Here is a 25,496-nt window from a genome sequence, read left to right as displayed (position 1 = left end):
TATGGAACCAGCCCAGATGCCCATTAAAACAGGGACAATATAAAAAAAATGTAGTAAATGGATACCATGGGGTTTTATTTATCTATTCAAAAGTGAAATTACATCCTTTTCAGAAAAAGGGCTTAACATCATGTTAAGTGAAACAAAGATTAGAAAGACAAATATCAAGTTTTCTTTTATATGCAAAATTTAGATTTAAATATATAATTATGTGTCATATTAATGACATTAAAATAGATGGGGGACATGAAAGGGAAATGTGATGAAAGGATAACAAATACAACATTCTTCTCATACATGGAATCTATCTATCTATCTATCTATCTATCTATCTATCTATCATCTATCATCCATTATCTATCAACTATCATATGACTAAAATTGAAAGGGGAGCCATTTTGGGGAAGAAAAAGGCTGATGGTTGTGAAATTTATAGGGGATGCTTACGAGAAAAGTACAATGACATATGTTTGAAAATGTCGTGGTTACACCCACTATTTAGCACACCGTTTTAAGAGTGATTAATATTCTGGAGCCCATCTCATGGCCATGTGACCTTTATTGCCTCTGAACACGTAGAAATTGATTCACGCCTTACTCAGGTTTGGCCTCAGAACTTGTACTGACGAGCAGCTGTGAGCTACTGAGCAGCCATGCCCGAGCTAAGTGACTGTGTCTTGGTTACGACTCTTGTTTTCTCTATACCACGAAATAAATGTCCTTCAAAGACCCACACAGGGTTGCCACAGCACGCTCACCTCCGACAGACATGGGTGATGGCCTGTTGCTGGTATGAGTTCCGCCTTGCCTCCAAGACCGGGAGAATTTGAGCACTGGTCTATGGTTTTGTGTAGTTAGTCCTTCTAATGTCTAAGTTTTCAGTCAAGAGCGCAGCTCCTTGGAAACTGACACACAAGCTCATTTTCTTCATATTTAACATTCCATGAGTTTTTATTCCTGCACATCATGATACCATCTTTTAAAAAGGTCTAGGCAAAGCCCTATCTAATTTTCAGGCAGGGTTTTCCTCTGTAGCGGACAAGAACATTCATTCACATGGTCGCTTAGGAAGGAGTCTGGGTCTTGCCTGGCCTGGTCAGCCAGGGTTACAGTTCTTATTTATTAACAAGCAGCTCCTAAGTGATTCGAACTCAACCAGCCATAAATATGTCAGCAGTCTGCCTTCCTTTACAGCTCCATGTTTTCAGACCTTCCCATACGAACTTCCCAGAGGATTGCTTTGACCTTGAATGGGCCACTCTCCTGCAGTTTCAATGACCCAGTACTCTGGGTGTTTATGGTAACAAACTTCAAGTACAGGTCTGACTTGGGCTGCAAAACCCCTTGTGTGTTGCTTCCTCAGACCTTTTCCTTCTCTGATTTGGTATTTCCTCTTTAGCATTTGAGCTATGATAATAAATAAACTTAAAGAATAGCTCTATAAGTTAAGAGCATGAACTTCATTCTAACACCATTCTGGATGGATCCCTCTTGCTGTCCTCCCCATTAAGCTTTAGGCTCTGTAGCTCCCTGGAGAGCCAGGCCTATGCAGAGGACAGTTTCTGGGCTGCCAAGCCCCCAGATGATGCAGGAAATAGGCTGACCACTTCCATCATAAGTCACAGGAAGCACAGAGAGGGGAGGGGTCTCTGGGCAGCATCCAGTGTGATGTGGTCTAGGGAGTTGGCCTTACCCTACAGACAAGGCTCCCTGTGTTCAGAGATTTTTTTTTTTTTGTTAGGTGCAGCACTGAGAAAATTCTTTTCACTATTTTTTTTTTCAACCATCAGTTTAGAAGTTCAAAAAGCTGTACTAAGAAAATAGCTTCTCTGAGCTTGATCACACGAAGGGAAAAGCATTTAGCCAGGATCCAAGAATGTGAGGGCTCCCTGGTTCTTCCTCTTCCCCCTGCCCCCCTCCCACAGAAGACACAGAGCCTCCTAGAGTTTTCAGGATGCCCTCAGCCAGGGACCTTCAGCCTGGGCAGCATTTATTCCTTTTCTAGCACCGTGTGGGAGAGCACACGACATGGCGAAAGCAACTTTGTAGGGTCTGTTCTCTCCACATTTACCCTGATTCCAGGGAATAGACTCAGGCTGCCAGGCTTTCAAGGCAAGGGCCGTGACTTCTGAGCTAGCTCACCCGCCTGTTGTTCAGTTTCTAGCCAAGCGAATAACTACAGGAAAATATAACTTTTGGGGGAGGGTTGTTGGTGATCTTACCCCTAACTTTCCAAATTCCTGGCAAGCGCTTTACCAACTGAGCTACCCAGCCCCAGCTTCAGAAGAGTACAGCTGATTCTCAAATGGCCCAAGTTTAGTGCTGTGGTTTTGGGTGACCAGGTTTTCTTTAAGAGGAATAAGCATTGTGTAACCTTACAGTACTAAAGATGAAAAGGCCACCATGTCTGCCTCATTCCTCTCAGTTCTGTAGTGTCGGAATCACATGGAAGAGTCTTTTTTGTTTGTTTTTGTTTTTGCAAGATAGGATATCTCTGTGTAGTCCTGGCTGTCCTGGAACTCACTCTGTAGACCAGGCTGGCCTTGAACTCCTAGAGATCTGCCTGCCTCTCCCTCTGCCTCCCCAAGTGGCAGTGGGATCAAGGTGCACACCACCACAGCCCTGCACATGAAAGATTATTGAAACACAGATTGCTGGGTCCTACCCTTAGAAATGTCGATTTAGTACTGGATTTAGCAAATTATCAAGGAAGGACTTGATAATTTACATTGCTGACATGCTCCTGGGGGCTCTTGGTAGCTGGCTCTGGAGGAAATGCTAAGCTAGGTAAACATCCTTGATGGGATGTATAGAAAAGGATTCTTGTCTAGTGAGCAGCCAGTGCTTAAGAACAGGCTAGGTGGCTGGGTGGTGCCAGGAAGCCGCACATGTCAATGAACTAGGGGAATCAAGGGAGTCTGGAAAGACAGAGTAAGCAGGGGTGAAGGGCAGAGCCAGACATTCAAGTGTGAGGTAGACATGCCATGTTGGGATGTGGTTGCTTTTTTGGGGGTTTGATGGTTGGGGTGGTGACAAGGGCTGTACTGAAAACAGAGGGAGAAGGCCCTGAAGATTTTCTTCTGTCTCCTTCTGTGTTAAGCAGCAGAGATGAGTATGTCCTTTCGACTTCCACAAGGATACTCACTTTTCTTGAGAGTGTGTGCTACTTGCTGGACGGGGTGCTCTTTCTTTGTGGTGAATCGGGACATAGAGATAAGTTGTGTCAATTAAATGGCTCCAACTCTTTTATTTTACCAACATGGTTGGAATCTAAGTTGGACACAGCCTAATCTTCTTTAGAGACCAAAAGTGTGAGTTTTGCTAAGTTCATAGGGAAACATCAAGGCAGAAAAATAATTCAACTTTAGTCTTATTTTCAATTGTTTACATTCCATTATAAATATATCCTTTTGATTTTAAAAGTCCAAAGTTTTCCATTTATAGGCATATTTATACTTGATTATGAAATCATCAGGATCCCCCCCCCCCCCGCCACTTTGGTCACTAACAAAATAATGCCCAAATCTGGTTTCTTTTGTAGTGTTGTTTTGAACCTGCGGCATCACGCATGCTAGGCAAGCGCTATATCACTAAGCTGTGTTCCCAGCCCTGTGAGCATAGTTCTGAATTTTACTTAAAAATATATCACTTAATTGAAGTAAGACAAAAATAAGAATTGTGATTTCTCAGAATTTCTGAGAAATGTCAATCACTAGAAATAATATGAAGATTTCCAAATGCTCCTATGACATACAATATTCAGGACATATTTTATAGTAAACATTTTAATAAACAGCAGCATAAAATAATCAGTGTTTAATATCGTCTCTGGTGGTGAAATACAAATGCATATATCCTCAATATAAAATAGTTTTTTGGTCATTACAAGTCCATGCTTTTCTATTTGGAATGCCCATAAGAAGAAATCAAACACTAAGCGATACAGTGATTAAATGCATGCAGTGAGAATAAAGAAAGACATGGTAATGTGATCTATCAGAACACTGCCATTATACATTTGAAGAAAATCTACAATGAATTAAAAACAAGCAAAGGAAATAAGGAAACAGACCAGATATAAAAATGAAGATATATTTTCACTTTTGTGATACAAGTCATAAACAGTTTTGTGCAGAGAAAAAAAAAACCTGAAAATAAAATCACCTTACAAAACATTGTCAACAAAGTGAGATTTTTCAGCTTGTGAAAAAGGTACCATTCAATATAAAAAGAGGCTGCGTGCTGCAGCACCACAGTGCTGTTTTAATACATTATAACAAGTGGTTCTGAGATTTCGTTTGCTCACCTTAATGGCTTTAGTTATTATGCAAGGCTTAAAAATAAATGTTCTAGTTCTTTATAAAAAAAAAAAACTAAGTTGAATTTATTTATTTTTTTTTTTAACCATAATAAGGACTTTCCAGAGAAGGTATCTTACTGGCTCATGGAATGCTAATTCCCCTTTAAGGGACTCCTTGAAAACTCAGATTCACTGAGACTATGTGTCCTCAAAATAAATATTCTTGAAAAACAGTTGATTGTCATATGATATACAAAATGGTGGTTTGAAGTGTCATCATTAAACAGTTGCATAGCAACAAAAGGATACAAATCTTCTCCTCTATTTCACTTCAAGAAATGTTACATAGAATCAGCTTATTCATGCCACAAAATAGGTCTTAATTTATTGCTCAGTAAATCTGAATATAGCCAACTCTTTTGAGTTCACAGTACCTATAAGTTCATGTTTGTTTGGGAAAACCTAGGCACATTTTTGGTAGACAGATTTCCTTGATCTTCTTTGCAAATTCTACCTTTAAAAGCAGAGACATCAGAGTCTTCCTAACTCCTATATTCCCCTCATGAAATATTTCCAGCATTGATTGTGCATCTTGTCTCTATAGCTTTAAAATAAAAGCAAAACTTGGTGACATTTTTTTTTCTTAGAATAAAGTTTATTTTTAACAAAAGAAAAAAGAAAACAAATCTAAAATCCCTTTCTATGTAGAACTTGAATCCCACAAGGATTCTGAACTTGGTAAAAGATGATTGGCAAGAAGCGCTAGGACAGGCACACTTGATGTCACCCTCTAAGGAAGGCAAAAAAAGGATCAAATTGATTGTTTCCAGGTTAAGGAATTCAGAGTTTTGTAATCTTTTGGAAAACTCAGCATGTTTTAGACATTTTACGTTTTGCAAAACAGATGCACTGTCTTTGGATTCAAGCTAGCTCTGTGAATAAAATGTTACAATCCTTGGTGCTAGAATATAATCAGTGAACATCTCCAGGAAAAAAAAAAAAACATGAAGAAAAGTGAGAGTGTAAATTTCCTAGTTATTGGTATCATCACAGGGTTTCCTCCTGTTCAGTCTGTTAACAGTAAGCACTCCTGAGACCTTGGCCAATTTGTAAACACACTACAAGGCATGGGTCTGGGTTTGCCTCTAGCATTACCTGTTTGCAGCATAAGTGGTCCAGGGAAGCTCCTACAGAGGCTGACTAAAGGAGCAATGAAACAACCCTTGTCCCTCTCCCATGGATACTGATCTGGGCTGAGGGGCCATTTTCTTGACTGTGCCTCCTTGGGTGCCCCAATCCAGAAGCAACAACCCAAATTGTAACCTACAGCCATCTCCAGCATTCGCAGCCACCTTCTTTAGGGCCTGTGTAAACACATTGGGACAAAAAGGGACCGTGGAAAAGGCCTTCATGATGAGGAGAGGAGGTTCACACAGGGACACGCTACACCATCCCCGAGAAGCCCAGCTACAGAGAGGACTTCTGTGGTCATGACGTCTGTATGGCTCATTTCCATCCGAGATTTAAAATGTCGCCTAAAGTTCCCTCCATGGTGCTAAACACCTCTTCCAACTCAAACATACCTAGAGTCTAAGTTGAATCGACATAGTTCCTGAACATCTGTCCTGAAGTAGAGACAGCAGGTAGACAAATGCTACAGTATATACATTTGGGGGGTAGATGAGTCATGGTGACCAAAAGCAAATACACAGCACCATTTGACTTCCTTTTTTTTTTTTTTTTGGTTTGCTATTTAATTACAATGTTCTAGGACTCTTCATCGGTTTTGCAGTTTTCAGTTCTTGAAATGCTCTGTTCCCACGGACATATCACACACTCTGATGGAGCATAAATCCCACAGTGCATTATTATTATTATTATTTTTTGCTGGCTGGTGTCTTTCCGGTAAGACACAGTTAAACTTCACAGAAGATACTGGTTGCAGTGTCCGCTAAATGAGAACCTTCAATAAACAAAACAGAACAAAACAAAACAAAACATTTGAATATAAATCTTTTCTGCCACCTTCTAGTTTTTTGTTTGTTTGTTTGTTTCCGGTAGGGTGTATTTTACCAAAGTCGCCCGTTTCACACTTCTGCGGAGATCATAGATTCGGTGTGCCCATGAATGTTGGAGTCCCCGAGCAAAGATGGTTGCTTTGAGTCTATTTTGTAGGGTTTTTGGGTTTTGTTGCCAAAAACAGTGATACCCCCCATTCCACCGGGGTGATTTGGGATTGACATGTGCGGTAGCAAAGGAACGTTCGCTTCCTGATTGGATCCCGACGAGGGCAAGCTGGCCACGTGGCCGGTGCTGGTGGAGCCGCTGGCGCTGCTCGGGGACCGGCTCTTGGGGGGCGGGCAGTGCTGAATCACCCGGGGAGGCCCCGCAGGCTGGTAGTGGGCGGCCGGGAAGGCCGCGTATCCGGGAGGGATCGGGTATCCGTTGATGGGAATGAAGCGCTGGTTCTGGGGTATCGCTGGGCCGATGAAGCCCGCGATCTGGCCCTGCGGCGTGATCCCCTGACCCGGGAACATGTAGTTGGGGAAGCGGGGGTTGCTGAGGTTACTCACGGGGCTGGCACTGAGGGAGGTGGTCTGTGTGGTGGCGTTCCCCCCCGAGGGGGTGGTGGAGCTGGTGTGACTGGAGAGGCCCTCCCAGGATCGCAGGCGGACGTGGATGTCCTTAAAGCGCGGCCTCCGGGCAGGGATCTCATTCCAGCACTCGGTCATGAGGCCGTACATCCGCGGCGGGCAGTCCTCCGAGCACGGCAGCAGCTGTCGCTTGCGCACCATCTCGATCACCTCCTGGTTGCTGAACCCGTAGTAGGGCTGGAGGCCGAAGCTGAAGATCTCCCACAGCACGACCCCGAAAGACCAGATGTCGGAATCGGAGGAGAACTTGCCGTACAGGATGGCCTCGGGGGGCATCCAGCGGATGGGCAGCGAAGACTTGCTCTGCACCCTGTAGTAATCGGCAGAGTAGATCTCTCTGGACAACCCGAGGTCTGAGATCTTCACGTGCAGCTGCTCGCCAATTAAAATGTTGCGAGCTGCGAGGTCCTTGTGCACGAAGAAGTGGCTGGACAGGTACTCCATGCCAGCTGCGATCTGGATGGCGATGTGCAGGAAGTCTCCGTGGTCCAGGCTGGACTTTACCGTCCCGTCTTCGTCGCTGCTGCAGCCGACGTCGGAGTGCGGGGAGCGCATGATGAGGAACTCATGGAGGTCCCCCTGGTTCATATACTCAAAGAGCATGCACACGGGTTGCTCCTGGGTGACGGCACCGAGGAGGCAGACGATGTTGGGGTGGTGGAGTTCAGCCAGGAGAGAGGCCTCCTGCTGAAACTCTGCCCACTGCTGGGGGTTGTTGTAGTCTTTCAAGGTCTTGATCGCCACCAGCTGGGCGTGGTCCATGCCCGGGAGGTAGAGGTGGCCCTTGTAGATTTTTCCAAAGGTGCATTCGCCCAGTTCTTCCATGAAACGCACCGCAGAAAGAGGCAGTTCCTTAGCCTTGCTCTGGAAGAAACGGGGGAAGAGAGGGGTTAAAAATCTTCCGAACGAGCGGGGTTCCCTAGTAAGGGGAACAGGGATTGTCTCTGATGTGAACTCAGTGGCCTGCTCTTTGTTCACCTCCCCCTGATGGGGATTGGGGGAAACTTACCCGGCCACAGAGAAAGACAATAAAGCCAGTTCTGATGAGACCTGATAGGCTAGGGTCCAAGAGGGAGGGCGGTATTAGGAGAGGCCAAGGCCAAGGAAGGGGGCTACAGGTGGGATACAAAGTGAATAAATTAGAATTAATAATAATAATAAAAAAAGATTAAAAAAAAGGAAAATTTAAAAAGATTTTAAAGGTAGATAGATAGGATACTTGTGCTGAGGGTAAGGTAAGGTGCTTGCAATTCCCTGCACACCAAGGCTTGTTTACGTCGGCCATTAGAGGACTGAAATGACTCAAGTATCTCCCTGAAGGAGATGGATTTTAATAACTGTGGAAGAAGCTGGGTGTGGCGGTAGGTGCAGTTGGTCTTAGCATCTCGGAGTCTGAGGAGGGAAGACTGAGGGTATCTTAGGCCGCCCAGTGAGCCCTAGCAGAAAAGACAAAACAGAACAAAACAGAAAAGGGGACGGTAGAGCAAGGCATGATGGCATACGCCTGCAATCCTAGCATTCGGAAAGCAGGGGTTTGAGGGGAGCGTGGGCCAAATCCCACTCTCAAGGAGAGCTGGGAATATCATTCAAAGGTTAGGAGTGGCTTCATTTGCAAGGCCCTAAGTTTAATTCCTAGGCAAAAAAATAAAGTAAATAAATAAAAATTAAAAGTGTGTGGCGGGTTTGGGAGTGGGACTTCCAAATAGTCTAAGGTTGTGGAAAAGGACAAGGGAGCTTTATTTGTGTAGACATGGGATGATCTGTAACATCCTACTGCTTTCAGTTCAACAGAAAAAGCAAAGCAGCTAATGCTGTACCTGACCTCTGTATGAGAGGAGGAATAGAAAGAACCTGTCCACATTTCTTGGTACATGCATAAGAAAATATAGAAAACGGGTAAAAGGAGGCTTGGAGGAGCAATGGCTCATAGGGGATGTAGGCGTGGGGATTAGAAAGAAAAGGAGTGGAGGTAGAGATTTTTCGTCTCAGGTTTTCTATACTTTAGAGCTTTAGGAGCTGAGAAGATGGCTCAGTAGTTGAGAACACTGATTGTTCTTCTGGAGGACCCAAGTTCAAATCCCAGCACCTATCTGGCAGCTGTCCACTGTCTGTAACTCCAGAATCTGACACCATTACACCGACATACATGCAGGCAAAAACAAGGGCTATATTCTGCTAACATTAACTAGCCGAGTATAAAATCATAGGTTAACATTTCCATCTTACTAATAATTTTTTCTTCTGCAGTTATAAGTCTACCTACTATTTTGCTTATATGGTCTAGACCAGTGGCTCTCAACCTTCCTAATGATGCCACCCTTTAAAACCAGTTCTTCATGTTGTGGTGACCCCCAACCATAAAGTTATTTTATTTTGCTACCTTGTAACTGTAATTTTACTACTTTTTGAATCATAGTGTAAATACCTCTGTTTTCTGATGGTCTTAGGTGACCCCCAAGGAACAGGTCTTTCTGCAAACAAAATTAGCCAGTTAGCCAGTAATTAATTTGCTACTGAGCCGTGTCTCAGTTCCTAAGACCATCAGGACTATGTGTTTTTTTCCATGGTTTTGACCACAGGTCGAGAACCGCAGGTCTAAATTGTTTCTTTCTGCCTTTTTTTTTTTTTGGTTCAGGTGATTGAATCCAGGGCCTCACCCATCATGCTAAGCACACTCTAGCACTGTGTTCCATTCTCAGCTCTTAGGGTGTGATTCTGTGGGAACTGATCTGTTGGGAGACAAGCTGTGGCAATGAGAAACGCAGTAAATTAAACTGACTGTCTTTCTCACAGCACGGGACGATGTTCCTTTTTCAGGCGAGAGTAACCGCATGATGTTCAGGTGATGGTAATGATGTAACCGAAAGGGGATCCAGTGGCTACCCCGGCCACGTAGTAGATGTTAATTACTTTTCAACCTGCACCGGATTTTCAGGTTTTAATGATAAGGATGAGTAAGGGACCAAGCACTAAAATGAAAACTAGGCCATAAATCAACAGACTATCAGACTGAGAACAAAAAACTAAGAACTGGGGCTGGCGAGATGGCTCGGAGGTTAAGAGCACTGACTGCTCTTCCAGAGGACCCGAGTTCAATCCCCAGCACCCATATGGCAGCTCACAACTGTCTAAAACTCCTCACGCAGACATACACAGAGTCAAACACCAATGTACATAAAATAAAAATAAATTAAAAAAAAACTTTTAGAACTGGAGTGCACAGTTCTCTACATAGCTTGAAGTTAGCCCGTGGCAGAATGAATGAATGAATGAATGAATGAATGAATGAATAAATATTTCAATGAGTTTTGAACTCAAGTAAATCTGCGTTTGCATCTTGACTCTGCTGTTTTCCACTAATGCTAGTTGGTTCCTGAACAACACTTGACTGCAGGCCTGCAGGGTTGGTCCTATGTGGTAGCCGATGATCTTGAGTTTTTAAACGTCTCTGCATCCATCCAGAAGTAGATTAAATTTTGTGGATGATTTAGATCCACATACAGCCTCAATTAGTTCTACAGAGTTCTTGTAATTATTTTTTTTAAACGTGTTTTGGGGTTTATTTTTTTTTTTAATTTTTAAATTTTTGGATTTAAAATTTTTGGATGTATGTTTGGTTGGTTGGTTTTGGAGACAGGGTTTCTCTGTGTAGCCTTGGCGGTCCTGGACTCACTTTGCAGACCAGGCTCGCCTCGAACTCACAGAGATTCACCTGCCTTTGCTTCCCAAGTGCTGGGATCATAGGCATATGCCACTGTACCTGGCTTTAATTTTTTTTTAATTTTTGTTAGACTTTCTCTGTTACGGTATAGTTGGTTTAAGTTTCCTTAAAAAAGTATTCTTTAAATTAATGTAGAATTAATTTGGACCCTGAAGGCAGGTAAGGTGTAGCCTGCTGAGTGCTCCTCTTTCTGGGATGTGTGGATGGAGACAGAGATCAGGTGGAATGGAGATGAGAACAGGACAAATTCCTGGGAACAGAAAGAGAAGGGGCGAGCAGACTCTTGGCAAGGGCCTGGCCTGTGGGTTCCAGTCTTTGGAGCTGCCCCTCCCCTCCACTGAGTTAAGCAAATTCCTTCTCTCACATTGGCCCACCTCTTTGAGAACTTGTCTTGTCATTTCACAGGTGAAGAAGAGGAAAAGAAGAAAGCATAGAAAATGTTCAGGAAAGCCATTCTAAAGCTCTGGCCAGCAGGCTAGGCAGAGCAATGGCTCCAGAGGCTGAGCAGAGCTCTGAGACTCACCTGGATGATGGTGGCATATTCCGGGGGTGGGGGGGAGTGGGCTGTAAATGGTTCTAGCTTTCTGTGTAGACACACAAAAGGCTACACTGCGACCCCACTGTCTCTTGCCACCTCTCAGCAGCAGCAGTAAGCTAGGCAGCATGCGGCTAAGTGTGCTCTCTCTAACTGATCTAAGGAAGGAAAGGTTTGCAAGAGTCACCCGAAACCAAGCCCGAGGCCTTGCTCTGGGAACGAGTAGGGAAACACCTAACGTGGCAGAGTTTAGCAAGGTTTTCCTTTTGAACACCTGAGCAGCAGCTAGCCTAAAAAATGGCCAGGAACACTGACTCCAAGCTTGGTTTCTGGGGAGCCATTTACACAGTGATTTGCATTTTAAAAAATGCTCAAGTTACTTGGTACAAATGAGTCTTAACTACAGACTCATTTTCAAATTTTACATAAATCCTAAACTAGTTAAAAAATCATAAAACCCCTTAAAAGAAGCCATCAGTAGACCGCTCAGAGATGGCAGGAAATTAGCTGTATTGTTAAGGAACAGGTGGTTTACATTATACAAACCCTTTAGGCTAAACTTGTTTAGGTCTGGCATATTGTAAATTATATTTTAGTAATGAAAGTGAAATGACCTCTGCTTGACCTCAAGTGGGGTTTGTCTGTTTGAACCAATGCAGTGGAAAACTATGAAAGAAAATGAAGTCATAAAGTTTTGGCAGTTCAATTTTGGCTCATTTCAAGTTAAGGGGTTATAAATCTGTTTAGTTTTTGTTTGACAAGTATTTGTCATACAGGGATGTACAAAATGTAAAGAAGTGTAAAATACACATGAGGCACAGTGCCAAAGTAAACGAAGTACAAAGGGCCCTGGGCTCCTATCTCTTCATCACCCCCTCCATTAGTTGAATGACGAGATGGGCTGCGTTTATTATATGCTGTAAGGCAATTAAGTACCTTAAAACCGAAACAGGCTTTCAGTTTAAATGTTAACATTTTTACTTCTCAAAGTAAACACACATCTGCCTCAGTTCAGCTTTAAAAAAAAAAATTATATAATTTTTGACGGAGGGGGAAGGGGGAAGTTGATGTAGAGGTTGATACATTGGCCAGGGTCTAACAGGGCTTCTTCTCACCCCTCCCCCACGCTCCCCACCCCCATCACTCCTGGAGAGCCACCGGACAGTGTGGAAATGAGCTCTTTTCAGAAAACAAAGGGAAGAACAGTCAAGTTCAGAGTCTGATATGTATCTGGTCTAGGCCTGTCAAGACACAGATTCTGAGGCCAAGATGATGAGGGTGACCTTTTGTCTCAGGGATGAGTGGTAAGTAGGCCTGTCCCTTTTCCTCTCCTTTCATGTGTGATACGGAAGTGATAAGCCATGGGCAGAATTTAAAAGTGCTTTTAGTATAGAGATGGGTACAGATGGGTAACAAGAGCCACCTCCGTGACGTTATCTTTCTACCTTGGGGAGGTTTCACCTCAGGTGAGAATGTGAATAAGATGATGCTTTGGGCAGGGCAGCTGATGCTAGGCTGGGTGCTTCTTCCTCCTTTTGCATGAGTGATTAGACTACCTAGCGTGAAATGAGGTGAGATTCTCTGTGGCCCAGTCCACTTACAGTACGGGTCTCCCTTTAAGACTTTCCACCTCTCTGCACAGGACGGAGCTACAGTGTAGTATAGGAGGGGAAGGAAGCCTAGAGCAGGAAGGGAGCTCCGATAACAGGTGTTGAAGGAAGACTGAAGTTCATCTCCACAAAGTCACCCTGAAGCTTCAGTCTCCAGCCCCTGCCGTCTCTGTCACTCCAGGCAAAGTCACTTCATGTTTCAATGACCAGGCCAACTGCAAATCCATGGTGTTTTGTTTTGTTTTGTTTTGTTTTGTTTTGTTTTAGAAGCAGACTGTACCTAAACGCAAGCGTTTGCAAGGGCGGAGACGGTCTCACACTGTGGTGTTTGTGCTTGCCCATCTATGAGTGAGGAGACAGGCTCTGGCCCTACCAAAATGAGAGAGGTAGTTTTGGTAGCGAGCGGGGTGTTGGAAGAGGGCATTACGAGCTCTGCCCTCTCTTTGGGCATAGTTTTCTCTGAGATGTGCTTGCCTTGGAGACAGACTCTTTTGTGACCCTCAAGTACCAACCAACACATCTCCATTAAGCAGGCACCAGATCTGCCTAGACAATGCACTTGTTTGAGCAGTTCTGACCCAAGCAAGGTGCTTTGGAAATGCCAGGTAGAAGGAAAGTACAAGCTACTGACCAGTGAATAGCTCCTAGCTTATCTTCTGGTATCAGTGAGATTCAAGGTTCTAGAGAGAGCTTGAGCTATGCCTTCAATGGAAAGCCAGTTACTTAGGATGTGTTTTATGGACTGGTCACATATTGCCATACAACTTATCTAATCTATATTAATATATTGAATCCTATGCTAACATAGATTTTACTAACCTGGAATAGCCAAGGGTTTGCATACTGGCTTGTTGTATGCGAGGGGAAACAGAGCTCCGACATGAATGTCATAATCTCAGCCTAGAGCAGCCATATAGTGAATCCTTGTCATGTGCTAAACATCAAGAGCTTAACTTTGGCTTACTAATATATGTTTTCCCCACATGTTAGATTCAAATGGTTGAATAGTTGGTTAGGAAAGGCTCAATTGGGACTTCAGAAATCCTTTGCGAATGACTCCTTCATGCTTTCTTGTCTCTCTGTCATACGCTTTTCCCAAAACTCCATTCAATCCTTATCATAGTCCTCGGGGCTTCATCCTGTGATTTCTCCATTCATGAACAGAGACAGTAAGGCTTTCAACAGTTAGACAACTGGCCTAGAGAAGCACAACCCTTAAATGATGGAACCGAGATTCAAATCCAAGTAAGCCTGATCCCAAAGTTTAGCACTTTTCTGGAAAAGGCTGTGGAGTTCTTCACTTGATCCCTGAAAGGCTCTCCAACTTTAAACCATGGTGACTACCGGAAGGCAAACGGGATGTCCAAAACCGAAGAATATTCTGTTCTCTGAGCTCAGCCTTACACACTGGCATTCTGTTGGTGACTGGGTAAGTGAGCAGAACCTAGGCACAGTACCTTTGACTGAAATGAGTACAAGGACCTGGAAGATTATTTAAATGGAAGGTCCCTTAGCCTGTGGACTCTGCCTCAAGAGCCTGCCTTCCTTCCTTTCCCATATGTCTTGTTGGTTCTTAGGTAAAACAATTGACTCCATTCATAAAACAGAGATGACTAAATTCTAAAGGCTCAGCATCTAGCCCCTGGGAAGGTTATGGATAGTTTCAAAAGACTACAGCTGAATTAAGAGGCTTCTGACTTATGCAATCAAATTCTAGCAGAAGGTTCAACCCAGACTTTGCCACATTTGATCAGCTGTCCTTCTCTGGAGGGAATGTAACTTTAGAAGCGTTTCTTTTCTCTTCAACTGTCTGATCATGTGAGTGTTTTGTGACTAGTATTGATTCTGGGAGTTCCTTTATAACGTCCAGAGGTTTCTTTTCTGCTCAGAAATGCAACAGAACAGGTGCCTGTATCTTCTTTTAAAATAGAGGTGCATGGGAATGTAGGTGCCTACGTTCAGAAGAGGTATCTGACCCTCTGGATTGCAGTTACAGGAAGTTATGAGCTATTTAACATCAGTACTAGGAACTGAAGTCCTGTCTACTGCAAGCGCAGTGCATGCCCCTACCTACCAAGCCATCTCTCTAGCTCCTGGTTTTCATCTCTAGTCACTAATTTGATTAGTGATCTCCAGCCACTGATTCAGATACCAGATTGATCACGCTGGTCCTATGTGCTCACGTATTTCAGCAAACATAAAAACTAAAGCAGTGGATTAAAAAGAGGACGTCTTTGGACTGTGGACACAGCCCTGGGTAGGAGGTTTGGCTTTTCCTGCAGGCTGAGGGACTGTGGGGAAAAACTAATCTCAAGCTTCAGGGTTTTTTTCACCCCAAACTTAAGACTCAAATGAGAATTCCTTCCGAAGAAGTTATGCAAAACCTGTAAAGATACAACAGCCATACCTCAGTGATGAAATACAGGAAGTTAACCCACTCACAATCCCTATTGGTGGGGCCCATTCCCTAGAAGTAGTTTCTGAGCAGGGGCTTTCCAGCTGAGATGAGGGACACAGCAACCCTGGTACATTTTATCCAGGAAGTGGGCACCTGCAATAAATAAATACCGCAGCTGTCCAAAGAGTTAGGTCTAGGCCTTCACTCTCATTCTCTTGCCTCTGTTTCTTCCAAGTTGTGCTGGGGCCGCTGATGGGCCCTTTTGTTTTCCTTTAAACCCACACTGCCCTCCTCAAACTGGCTTCAGAAAGGTTTGTAGTTATCAGCAGAACAACAACAACAAAAAAGAATTTCTAGCTATTTCTACCTGTGAGGTGCCAGACATATATACCACCTCAAAGTGTCAAAAACATTCTTCTTAAGAACTATTTTTATCTTTCCTTCACAGGTGGGAAAATAAAGGTTCAGAGAATTGTTGAGTAAGTGATTTGTTTAAGATCTCATGCCAGTAGATAATGGAGCCAAGATCTGTAATCCAATCTTTCTGCCTCTAAATCCCAGCTCTTTGAAGACTATCAGACTACCTCCTAGCAATATGCTGGGAGAAAAATGTGGCTAGAAGAGTTAGGCTCAGTCGAGGAGGGTTCTGGGGCTCGGGGGTGAACTTTATAGCTTGAGTCTGGTCATTTTAACCCAGGGGGAGCTACAGCCCCCTCCCTCCCCGAGGATGGAATGAGACAGAGAAAATAGAAAAGAGATGTTTCCCTCCAGGGAAGTGAAGAAGCAGCTGCAGAAAAGGAAATGAAAGCAAGGAGACAGGAGAAAAGGCAAGGGGGAAAGAAAGGATCTTAGGATAGTGGTTTAGCTTATTAGAAGCTTCAGTGACATTGAAGAGGATGTACACTTGGATGGGGCTGCTGCATGAAATCACACCATTAGTGGGTCCCGGAAGGCTGTGTTAATAAGACAGTGAGCTAGGAGGCTTTGGAAGACTAAGTAGAAAAGGCTTTTCTTAAGAAAAAAAAAAAGTTTGTGGCTGTTTAGCTTGCACATGTTTCTCTGCACCCCATGCATGTCTGTTGCCCATGGAAACGAGATACGGGCATCAGATGTCCTGGAACTGAAGTTACCGATGGTTGTAGCTGCCATGCGGGTGGTGGGAATTGAAGCCAGTTCCTCTGGAACTGGTACTCTGGTACTTAGGGAGTACTTAAGAGTACACTGGTACTCTTGAGTACCCTGACTGGGGAAAGTTATTGAGGACAGTTCGGTTACAAAAGCAGTGTGATACCTGGAAAGGACAGGTGTTCAATAAAGGGCAGCCAGGCCACAGCAGGGCCTTGAAGACCTGGCAAAAGAGATGGGTCCAAAAATATCAGTCTGAAGAGGAAAGACAGGTAGCCTACAAATTAAAAAACAGAGCAGCTGACGGGAGGAGGGTGGGCTCACCTGAAGCTTAGCTTCAGAAAGCCCGGTGGCTCAGGGTCTCCCCATCACTTCTCCCCATCAGTCAGGGATGGACGAGTTTGACCTCAGAGCTACCTGGCCTTGGGCTGCAGCCTGCCTAGGCCTGCCCTCTTCCCCTTGAGCCATTCTTAAACTACCCCGACTTCTAGGCTCTCCACCTGCCTAACTAATTAGGCAGATGAGGAGGCTGAATGTCCTCTGTGCCTGCCACATGGTCTGTTTTTGAGGACTGGGAAGGGTTTGGGGAAGTGAAGGCAGAGGGAATCAGAGAGAAGGAAAATCAGTTTCCGGGTTCCTCACGTTCTACAGCACCTCCACCAAACCAAAGCTCCCAAAGGGGGCAGAGACAATAACCAAAAACTCTCATCAACTAGAAAATTCACAGCACAATATAGAAAAACTTTGTTTAGTTTGGTCACCATTTGAAGACATATTTAAAAAATTATGCAGCTCACAATCTTTTGCTGGGAAAACAAACCAACACATCCCTTCTTCCAGCCAGAGTCTACTTTCTCTGAAGAGCTGAGGGAGTAGTGAAGAGCTGGGAGGCTTCCTAGAGCCTCTGAGCCCTGAGAGGGTACCCAAGGGAGAGCATCTCACCTCCTGTCTGCCTCCGCCTCTGCTAAGCCACCTCAGTGGTGAACTGAGGCCCCATCAAGAGCCTTTTCTTGCAGCATCCTCTCTGGGGCCCAGGCTGGCCTTGCAGCCAGTCTGTCTGCTGTGGCTGCTTAGTGTCTTCTGAGAAGGGGGATTCTAATCTAATCTCCAGGAGAGGTCTTTTCCTTAATTCAGACACCGAAGAGGAATGTTAGTAGTTCCACCAGTGAGCAGAGATGGAAACACATAGCTTCCACTCTGAAAGGCACAGTCAGTTGGATAACTAAGAATCTTGGGGACCTCTGGCTTTCTAGTAGGACAAGGAAAAACTTGAAGAAGGCCAGCATTGACCCCTCAATCCCTTTTCATCCCTTGGTTCCAAATAGCCTTTCCGTTTGGCTCCAGCAGCATGCTTGATCTCAGGGCTTTCCCCTTCCTTTAGATTTTTATAGGCACAATGCAATATTTATGTGGCAGTGACCTTTCAAAGAAGTCTTAGAGATGATTGTTTACACTTAGGAATTTTCTTAAAGGGCTACAGAGCCCTTTGTGCTTCTTTCAGGAAAGGCACTCAGTAAGAACCAAAACAAACAACTGGGTAACCCAGAGCCAAATCTCTAAGGAGTAGAGGGGGCGGGTGTGGGGGGGCGGGAGTAGCATTTATTTTGTTGCTTCTTTCCCCTCCCCCAATGCAGTCAAATACTTGAGCCAGCCCTACTTCCTGGCGTGGTCCAGAAGAGCTTGTGAGCCATTTTGTGGCTAAATACCAAATCCTGTACTGGCAAACTCTCCACACGGGGGAAATTTCTCAAGGAACATGTCAAAAAATCAGTCAGAGACAATGAAACAATGTCTGCCCCATCAAATCTCGTGCCAATATCTCTCGCATTTGTCTCTTTGATCATGGAGAGTAAAGAAAGGTTTTCACTCTGGCCAAATATTACATGTTCCCCCTGGCACTGGGCTACAGCACTCTTAACCCTTCAAGCTTTCTGAGAAGCCAGGGTGCCCCTGGCTACCCAGCACAGCGTGGCCAAGTGCTCAGCACTCCCTCATTCCCACTTTCCTTTGCAAAAAACTTTATGAGCTGGCGAGACCAAGGGTTTCGCTTAGAATTGGAAAATCTTCTATCCATGTTGTGTGCCCGTGGATTATTGAGTCTGTGATACTGACTGCACTATTTCATGTTTTGGTTTAGTTTTTTGTTTTTTTTTTTTTTTTTTTTTTTTTGGTAGCTAGATTTCCATACTTATCCAACAGCATAGTAGTATCTACTTTATGTAATATCTGCAAAGACCAAGTGTGATCAGGGATATAAAAGCTCCCAGTATATATATCTTAGTAATTTGTATTAATCAGTATATATTAACTGTTAGAATTTTGGAACAAAACCTGCTTCTGTGTTGCCTAGCAACTTATGATGTCATCATGTGTCACCAGCCAGGTGGCCACACCTAAAAGGCACGGTTACCTTGCCCCTTAAAGGGACAACCCACATGTCATCTCTCTCTTGCTCTCTTGGTCTTTTTCTCTCTTGGTCTCTCTTTAACTCTTGGCCTTCTCCCTTTCTCTATTGGGGCACCCCCGACTCTCTCTCTTTCTCCCCATCATGTCCTGCTCTCCCTTCTCTCTTTCTCTTCATATCCACCTAATAAACCTCTTTCATAGAAGATCTGCTATGAGCCTCATCATTCATGAGTTGGTCCCAATACTAACATTCTCTGTTGATACCACAGAGGACTCTGAACTTTTTCTTTAAAAAACTTGTAATTCAGAGATTCCTGCTGCTTAGAGACTGAGTATTACAAGCAAGGCTCCACCTAAGAATGGAATTATGGTAACGAGCAAAGCTAATCTATAAAATGGATTTTTTTTTTCCTGAATAGAAGTCACTTTTCCATGGATTCCAGCACAGTTTGTTGGGACTGTCTCCCCAAGACAGTGTCTACTACATGCTGTGCCCATTGCAACCAACTAATTGAGTGCTAGAGAAATGATAGGGAAATAAACTCTCAGAACCATGGCTGTTGCATGGGAATCTTGAAGGTATAGCATACGTAAAAGTACTTGCAAAGGCCACTGTTGCTCTGAGAATGTGGACTCTTTCCTTCACCTTTAGAGTAGGATAAAGTAAAAAAATGAGTACAGCATAATATTAAATACTATAAAGCATGAGAAGCTGGGATTTCAAAAGCATTGAAGCTCTACTCTCACCAAACCCAGCCTAAAGAACATGAACTTACCTCTAGGGCATACATTATTATTATTTTTTTAGTAAGTGGTGGAAATTTACACTTAACTAGTGAGCAGTGGTTTGGCTTAAGAAACAAACAATATTTGAAAGTGAATTTTTGGCATGTAAAAAACCTGAAAACTTCAACAAATATGACTTTGTACCTGCAAATGTGTCTTCAAGACACATGTCAAAAAACATGTCTACGATATTAAGCAAAATAAAATAATATGAGATGTGATAGCCTCTATAATTCTATTCTACTTAATAAGCAAGATGATGAGATAATTTGAGTGTGAAGACATCGCTCTTCCTAAAAGTTTACTATCAAGGTCAAAAGAATAATGCAGTCCCTAACAGAGAGGAGTCTGATATTTGTAGAATGCACGCAGGGTCCTCTGGAGTTGGAACAAGATGAAAAGCTAAGCATTTGGAAGCTAGAACTCTGAACTGTTGAAATGAGTCCCTGCAGAAGGGCCTGGCTGGGGCTGAGGTGCCGGCTTTCCTGAGAGGCAGTGCATGTTGGACTACAGAGCTGGCTCTTGAGTAGCAGCTGCCTTGAGAGCAAGGCCAGTGACCCTGGGATCCACACCGGGACCTCAAGCAACCCACATGTTGAAAGATGTGTAGCAATAGCAACAAGAAAAGGGGGGGTGGGTCTAGCAGAGAGGGGGAAGGCCCAGGTGGACTATCATAGAACAGCTTCAAAGAGGGCCGGGAGGAAAACCTTTATTAAAAGATTAAAGCAGAGGAAAATGGATTTAAATTAGGCATAAAAAAATTCTTTAAAAAAAATCATAGTAACAAAAAGTACATGACATATAATTTACCATCTTAATCATTTAAAATTATATAGTATAGCATAACAGATTTGTCTGTTCATATCATGCACCATAAAACAAGCAAGTTTGTAAACAACGTTAGATTGTTCTTTTCTTTCTCTTTGGTTAAAAGAGCATGGAATTTCCTTCTTTGAATTTGAAAACCAGATCCTACTCCTGATGAGCCCCGTGGGCCTGGCCAAGAGCCCTTCTGGCTGGCTGGCTGTAAGGGTATGGTCTGGCTTGCCCCACTCTGGGACAGATGCACTGCCGAAAGGAAGCTTGAGCCACCCCTGGCAAAGGCAGAGGTTAGGCCCCATGTTTGCTGAACTCTGCCTGTGTGCCTCCTCGGTGCTCAGTGGCAGGGTTGCAGCGGTCCACTCTCCCCTGGAGAATGCCACCCATCTTACCTTGGGCTTGTATGCATTCAGCATGGACATCTCTACATTTTGTCCTCGCACGGGTTTGGGTTGCCTCTGGACTGGGGGTGAGGAAGACTTCTGGTTATTGCGGCAGACACAGATGAAGAAGAAGAGGAAGGCGATGGCCAAGGGAATGGCCACACTTGGCACCAGAATGTACAAGATTTCCATTTTATTCTTCTCTTTGGAATCTTTGGAATCTGGGTGCAGAAAGAAAAAAAAAGGAGGCAAGAGTTATACTGGCTAAAACACAGATGTATAATATTACATTGCAGAGCTTAAACGATTTATTCTATACACATGGACTCACATCGAGAAAGAAGGGATCTAATGCTTATTATGAATTTGTTTCTATCAAACTCTCAACATAGTTTATTGAAGTTTAAAAGTTTAAGGTTCAAACATCTGAAAATCGCAGAGGGACATGATGAAGGTCCTGGACCGGTGAAGGGACTTCTGGTGATGCCCCTCTCCAGCAGACCTGCATTTCTCTCACACCTTGGAAATGAAATGACATGGGAGCATACTGTGTACACTGAAGTCTTACTACAGACCACAGGGCTCTCCTCCACTGGCCGTCAGCCCAGCCCAGCTGCTGCAGTGTGGTACCGCTGAGTTCCAAGGGTGTCCCTGCCTTGGGTGTTAGGGGCACTCAGGGCCAGCCCTGCATCTTCCAGGATCAACATGACTGCAGAATCCCAGTCCCAGTCTCAGAAGGCACTGCCCTGAGGATATGGGGGCCTGCAGGCAGGCTGGTTCAGTGTCTGGTGAGTTGTGCAACTCAAGCGAAATCATCCAGCAATCTGGGTCTCACTTTCTCTCATCTAGAAGGGAAGTGAGCGTTCTGGCAGGGGGAGGGGTCTACAAGTCCCTCCAACACAGAAGCGCTGTATAACTTGACACTTTTTGAAGACCCAGAATTTGCCTTGAATAGTTTCATATGAACCCAGTAACTGTGAGGGCTAACACTTTGAAGTATATTTTTGAAATCTTATACATCCATTTTTACCATTGCTTGGCAAAGAGTATAATATGTATAGAAAGATATGAGGCATGCCTTTTTTTTTATTAATTTGAGCCTGGCCAGTAAAACCAAAATCATTGGGCATATGTCATCATCAATGAATTATTTGTCTGGTAAAATAAACACACCAATTACAGGATGGTAATTAGAGGGGATTCGATAATGACACGCCCTGGCCACCAAGAGCAGAAGTCTGTCTTTGACAAAACCTCAAGTGCGAACATTCTGACTGACACAAACTTCAGAGAAGCTTATTTACTCTATGGAAGAATCAACATGCTCCCACTCAGCCATCCTTCTACGCCTTCACCAAACATGAGCCACTGTGCACCAAGATCTGTTCTTGGAACTGGGAGTGTAGAATGACTTAACCACATGCTCTCTGTGGCTTAAGAAGCTCATAGTCAACAACAACAACTCACAGTCTTAACGGAAATAGAGAAGATGAATGTCATTAAAGTATATTGTTGTAAATGCTAAAGCAGAAGGATTTATGGTATGACAATGCCACCCCACGAGAGTCCCTTAAAAAAGGAGGTCCCTAGGCATGGGTAAGTGACCATAGTAGCCTTTACTCCCCACCAGAGTTCTAAGCTCCTCACTTTCCAGTATGATGTGTAAAGAGCAAACCTGGGAGCTGCTGGGGCCCACACTAGCTGACGACAGTTTTCTCTAATGGTGAGCGTGTTTGCGATGTCTGGGGTTAGGCAGAAAAGAATCCAGTGGGCGGAGGAATGCACAGCCCAGGGTCTAATGGGAGCATGCGTGTACACAGGTTAAAGACAATTTGGAAGAGTAAAGGAACCATATGTTTTACAGTCAGACACTTTTGAATACCGCCTTTGTCATCAGCTAGGTCAAGCTGAGCCAGCGCTTAGCCATGCCGAGCAAACTAATATGCAAAATGAAAAACTACAGACTTTACACGTTGCTATAAAATAGTGACATGGAAAATACCTGTTCTAGTATCTGTTGCAACTCAAGAACTTTTCCTTAGAGAGAAGGGGATTTTGAGTTATTTGGAGCTGGAAGTCCAAATAACCTTAAGCAAGAATCACCACCCTCTCTGATCTCCACCTCTTCCTGTATTGGACAGGAATAATAATAGCTAGTCTTCCAATCCTATTTGGTTCATGTGAGACTCATATGGGATCAGGTTCACGAAAGAACCCTGGATAATTGAAAATTGCTATTCGGTTGTTGGATGCTCTATTATTAACATTATAGAATTTCTCAGTATGAGCAGGATATCCCTGCTGTCATTCTTGGATTTTCAGTGAAGTTATTATGAGCATAACGATTACAAAAGGAACGAGGCTAATTTACTGCTAATGTAGCGCTAGGTATTTTTCTGGCCCAGAGTTTTAGCAACAAGAGAAAGTAGGATCTCACCTGTCTGCCAACAAAGAGGTCTATTCTGCATTCATTCCCTATCAGATTAGGCACGGAAGGAAGGCCTTTTTATTGTAAATGGGCGGTCTGGGAAAAAAAAATGCTCCTGTGGGTCTGTCGGAGAATAAACTTCAAGAGGCTAAATCCTTTTAACACACTCAGACTTGGCAGAGAGTCCCAAGGGACAATAGGCGGTCATGTTGGGAGAGACGGAAGATAAGCTCAGGGTATCCCCAGATTTCAAGGCCATTCCTCTCCCCTGTACTGTCTGCTCTCAGCTAGAAGGGGGTTCAGCAGCCACCGCAACAGGCCTTAAAAAAAAAAAAGATGCTCCATAGAACAACAAACAGCTTTTATGAAAAAAATTACAAAAGTAACCACTAGTGGCCATTAAATTAAAAAAAATCTTGCAGGGTGTGTATTTGTGTGTGTGTGTGTGTGTAGGGTGTATTTGTGCCACAGTATGCCTGCGGAGTCAGAGAATGTGAGGAAGTTGGTTCTTTCCTTCTACCGTGTGCATCCTGGGAATCAAACTCAGGACTTCAGGCTTGACGGCCAGTGCCTTTACTCACGGATCCATTTCACCTGGCAGCTGAAGCATCTCCACTCCTCATTTTAACCCGGCACTTTGGCGTGATCTCAGTTTTCGTGCCGAGACCTTGAAGCCCGGTAAGGATAAATGATGGCCCAAAGCGAGGCAGCACCGGAGGGCTCTCCACCAGCACCACCATGCTTCCCAAATTAAGTCACCGTCAGTTACCCATAGTGTCAGAGGGGGATGATGTTCATCAGTTTAGATTCCAAGATTCTCTATCAACGAGGACTCCTATCTGTGGGGATCATACTTGGCACAAGCATACACATCACACTAGACCAAGGACCATTGTTCTTATAGCTCAGAAACCTCAAATGCACTGCAGAGAAACCGGCTCCAAACTAGAACGGTGAAGGCTTTTTTTTAATCCTTTGGGATAACTTTAAAAGTTAAATGCACCTGTTCCATCATTGTTACGTATTTGCGATTTTTGGAACCAACACTATAGTCAAGATCATGTGGTTAGTTTCATTTAAAAAAAAATGAATGGTTTGGCACATACCTGACTTTCCTATTTTATTTTCACAATGCCACTCAATACTTTGATCAGTAACTAACTATAACAGAGCAAATGCCCTTTCTATACCCTGGTGCTTAAAGCAAGGTAAACATATTTTTTTTTATTTATTTAAGAGGGACTTTGATAAAGCGAAATTACCAACTTAAATGCGACTCCTGAGTTAAAACAAAATGTGCTGATTTTAAACAGTGAAGTTGGGAAGAAAGCTTACAGAACCTTACAATTCAAAGGAAAGGAAACATATCTTAATACGATATCTGAAAAAAAATAAAATAAAAACCGTAGAAAACAGAAATCACTGCCACTTTGTATTTGAAAACTGTAGAATAAGCGGGTCTGTTGCACGCAGAAGGCTTCACTGGCAATACTTTAATATAGGCTAAGGGAGGAGGAAACATAATTAGGCCTTCAGTAGGCAGCCCGCCATTTAATCCCCTGACCCGAGCCTAGAAACACGCAGAACACACTTTCTTCTCAGGTGAATCCTCTGCTGAAAATCGTAATAGCTCAGATCGCTGATGAAACGGGCAGCTCTGGAGTGAGGGGGAAGCCGCCCAACTGTGAGCAGCTGAGGAGAATCTTAGCAGCTGGAATCTGAACAAGCTTACTAAAGCTAAATGCAGAGCTTCGTTCTCTTCCTCTATGAAGGGAAAAATGAGGCAATCCTTCTTAATAAAGAAGTGATTTTTCAGTTTTAAAAACACATAGAATGAAACCAACCACGTTTAAGCATACAGCTTAATGATGCTAAATATATTTGTATTATCAGGCAAATGGCCTCAAGAATGTTTTTATCTTGTGAAGCTGTAACTCCTATCCATCCTTATTCCTTGCCCCAAACCCACTATCGCAACTACCATCCTATTTTCCGTTTTGACAGGTTTGACTATTTTCCATTCTCACGTACATGGAATCAGATGGCATGTTTTTGCGACTATCTTATCTTTGACTAATGAATGTCCTCAGGGCCTAGCATGTTGTACCGCATAACAGAATTCCTTTTATTTAAAACTGAACAATATTCTATCGTAGGCACATACCAAGTTCCCATACTCTGTCTTAGGGTTTTACTTGCTCTGATGAGATACCAGGGCCAAAAGCAACTTGGGGAGGAAAGAGTTGATTTCATCTTACAGCCTGTAGATCGTCACTCAGGGAAGTCAGGGCAGGGCCATGCAGAGGCCAAGGGAGAACACTGCTGACAGGA

General features: G+C 43.7%; 1 protein-coding gene across 1 annotated transcript in view; it reads right to left on the bottom strand.

Moving 5' to 3' along the window:
• Window positions 1-3,767: 3,767 nt before the first annotated feature.
• The window catches only part of Ror1 (receptor tyrosine kinase like orphan receptor 1), a 341,308-nt gene continuing 319,579 nt past the window's right edge, over window positions 3,768-25,496 (bottom strand). Inside the window, exons 8-9 of the mRNA XM_060365964.1 lie at window positions 20,747-20,958; window positions 3,768-7,818 (exon numbers count right to left, since the gene is read on the bottom strand). Coding sequence (XP_060221947.1) covers window positions 6,388-7,818; window positions 20,747-20,958 — 1,643 coding nt within the window. The 3' untranslated portion in view covers window positions 3,768-6,387. The remainder of the gene's footprint in view (window positions 7,819-20,746; window positions 20,959-25,496) is intronic.

This window comes from Meriones unguiculatus, chromosome 12 (genome assembly GCF_030254825.1).
Source record: "Meriones unguiculatus strain TT.TT164.6M chromosome 12, Bangor_MerUng_6.1, whole genome shotgun sequence".
In the NCBI taxonomy this organism is placed as follows: Eukaryota; Metazoa; Chordata; class Mammalia; order Rodentia; family Muridae; genus Meriones; species Meriones unguiculatus.
This window is presented reverse-complemented; position numbering and strand designations above follow the sequence as displayed.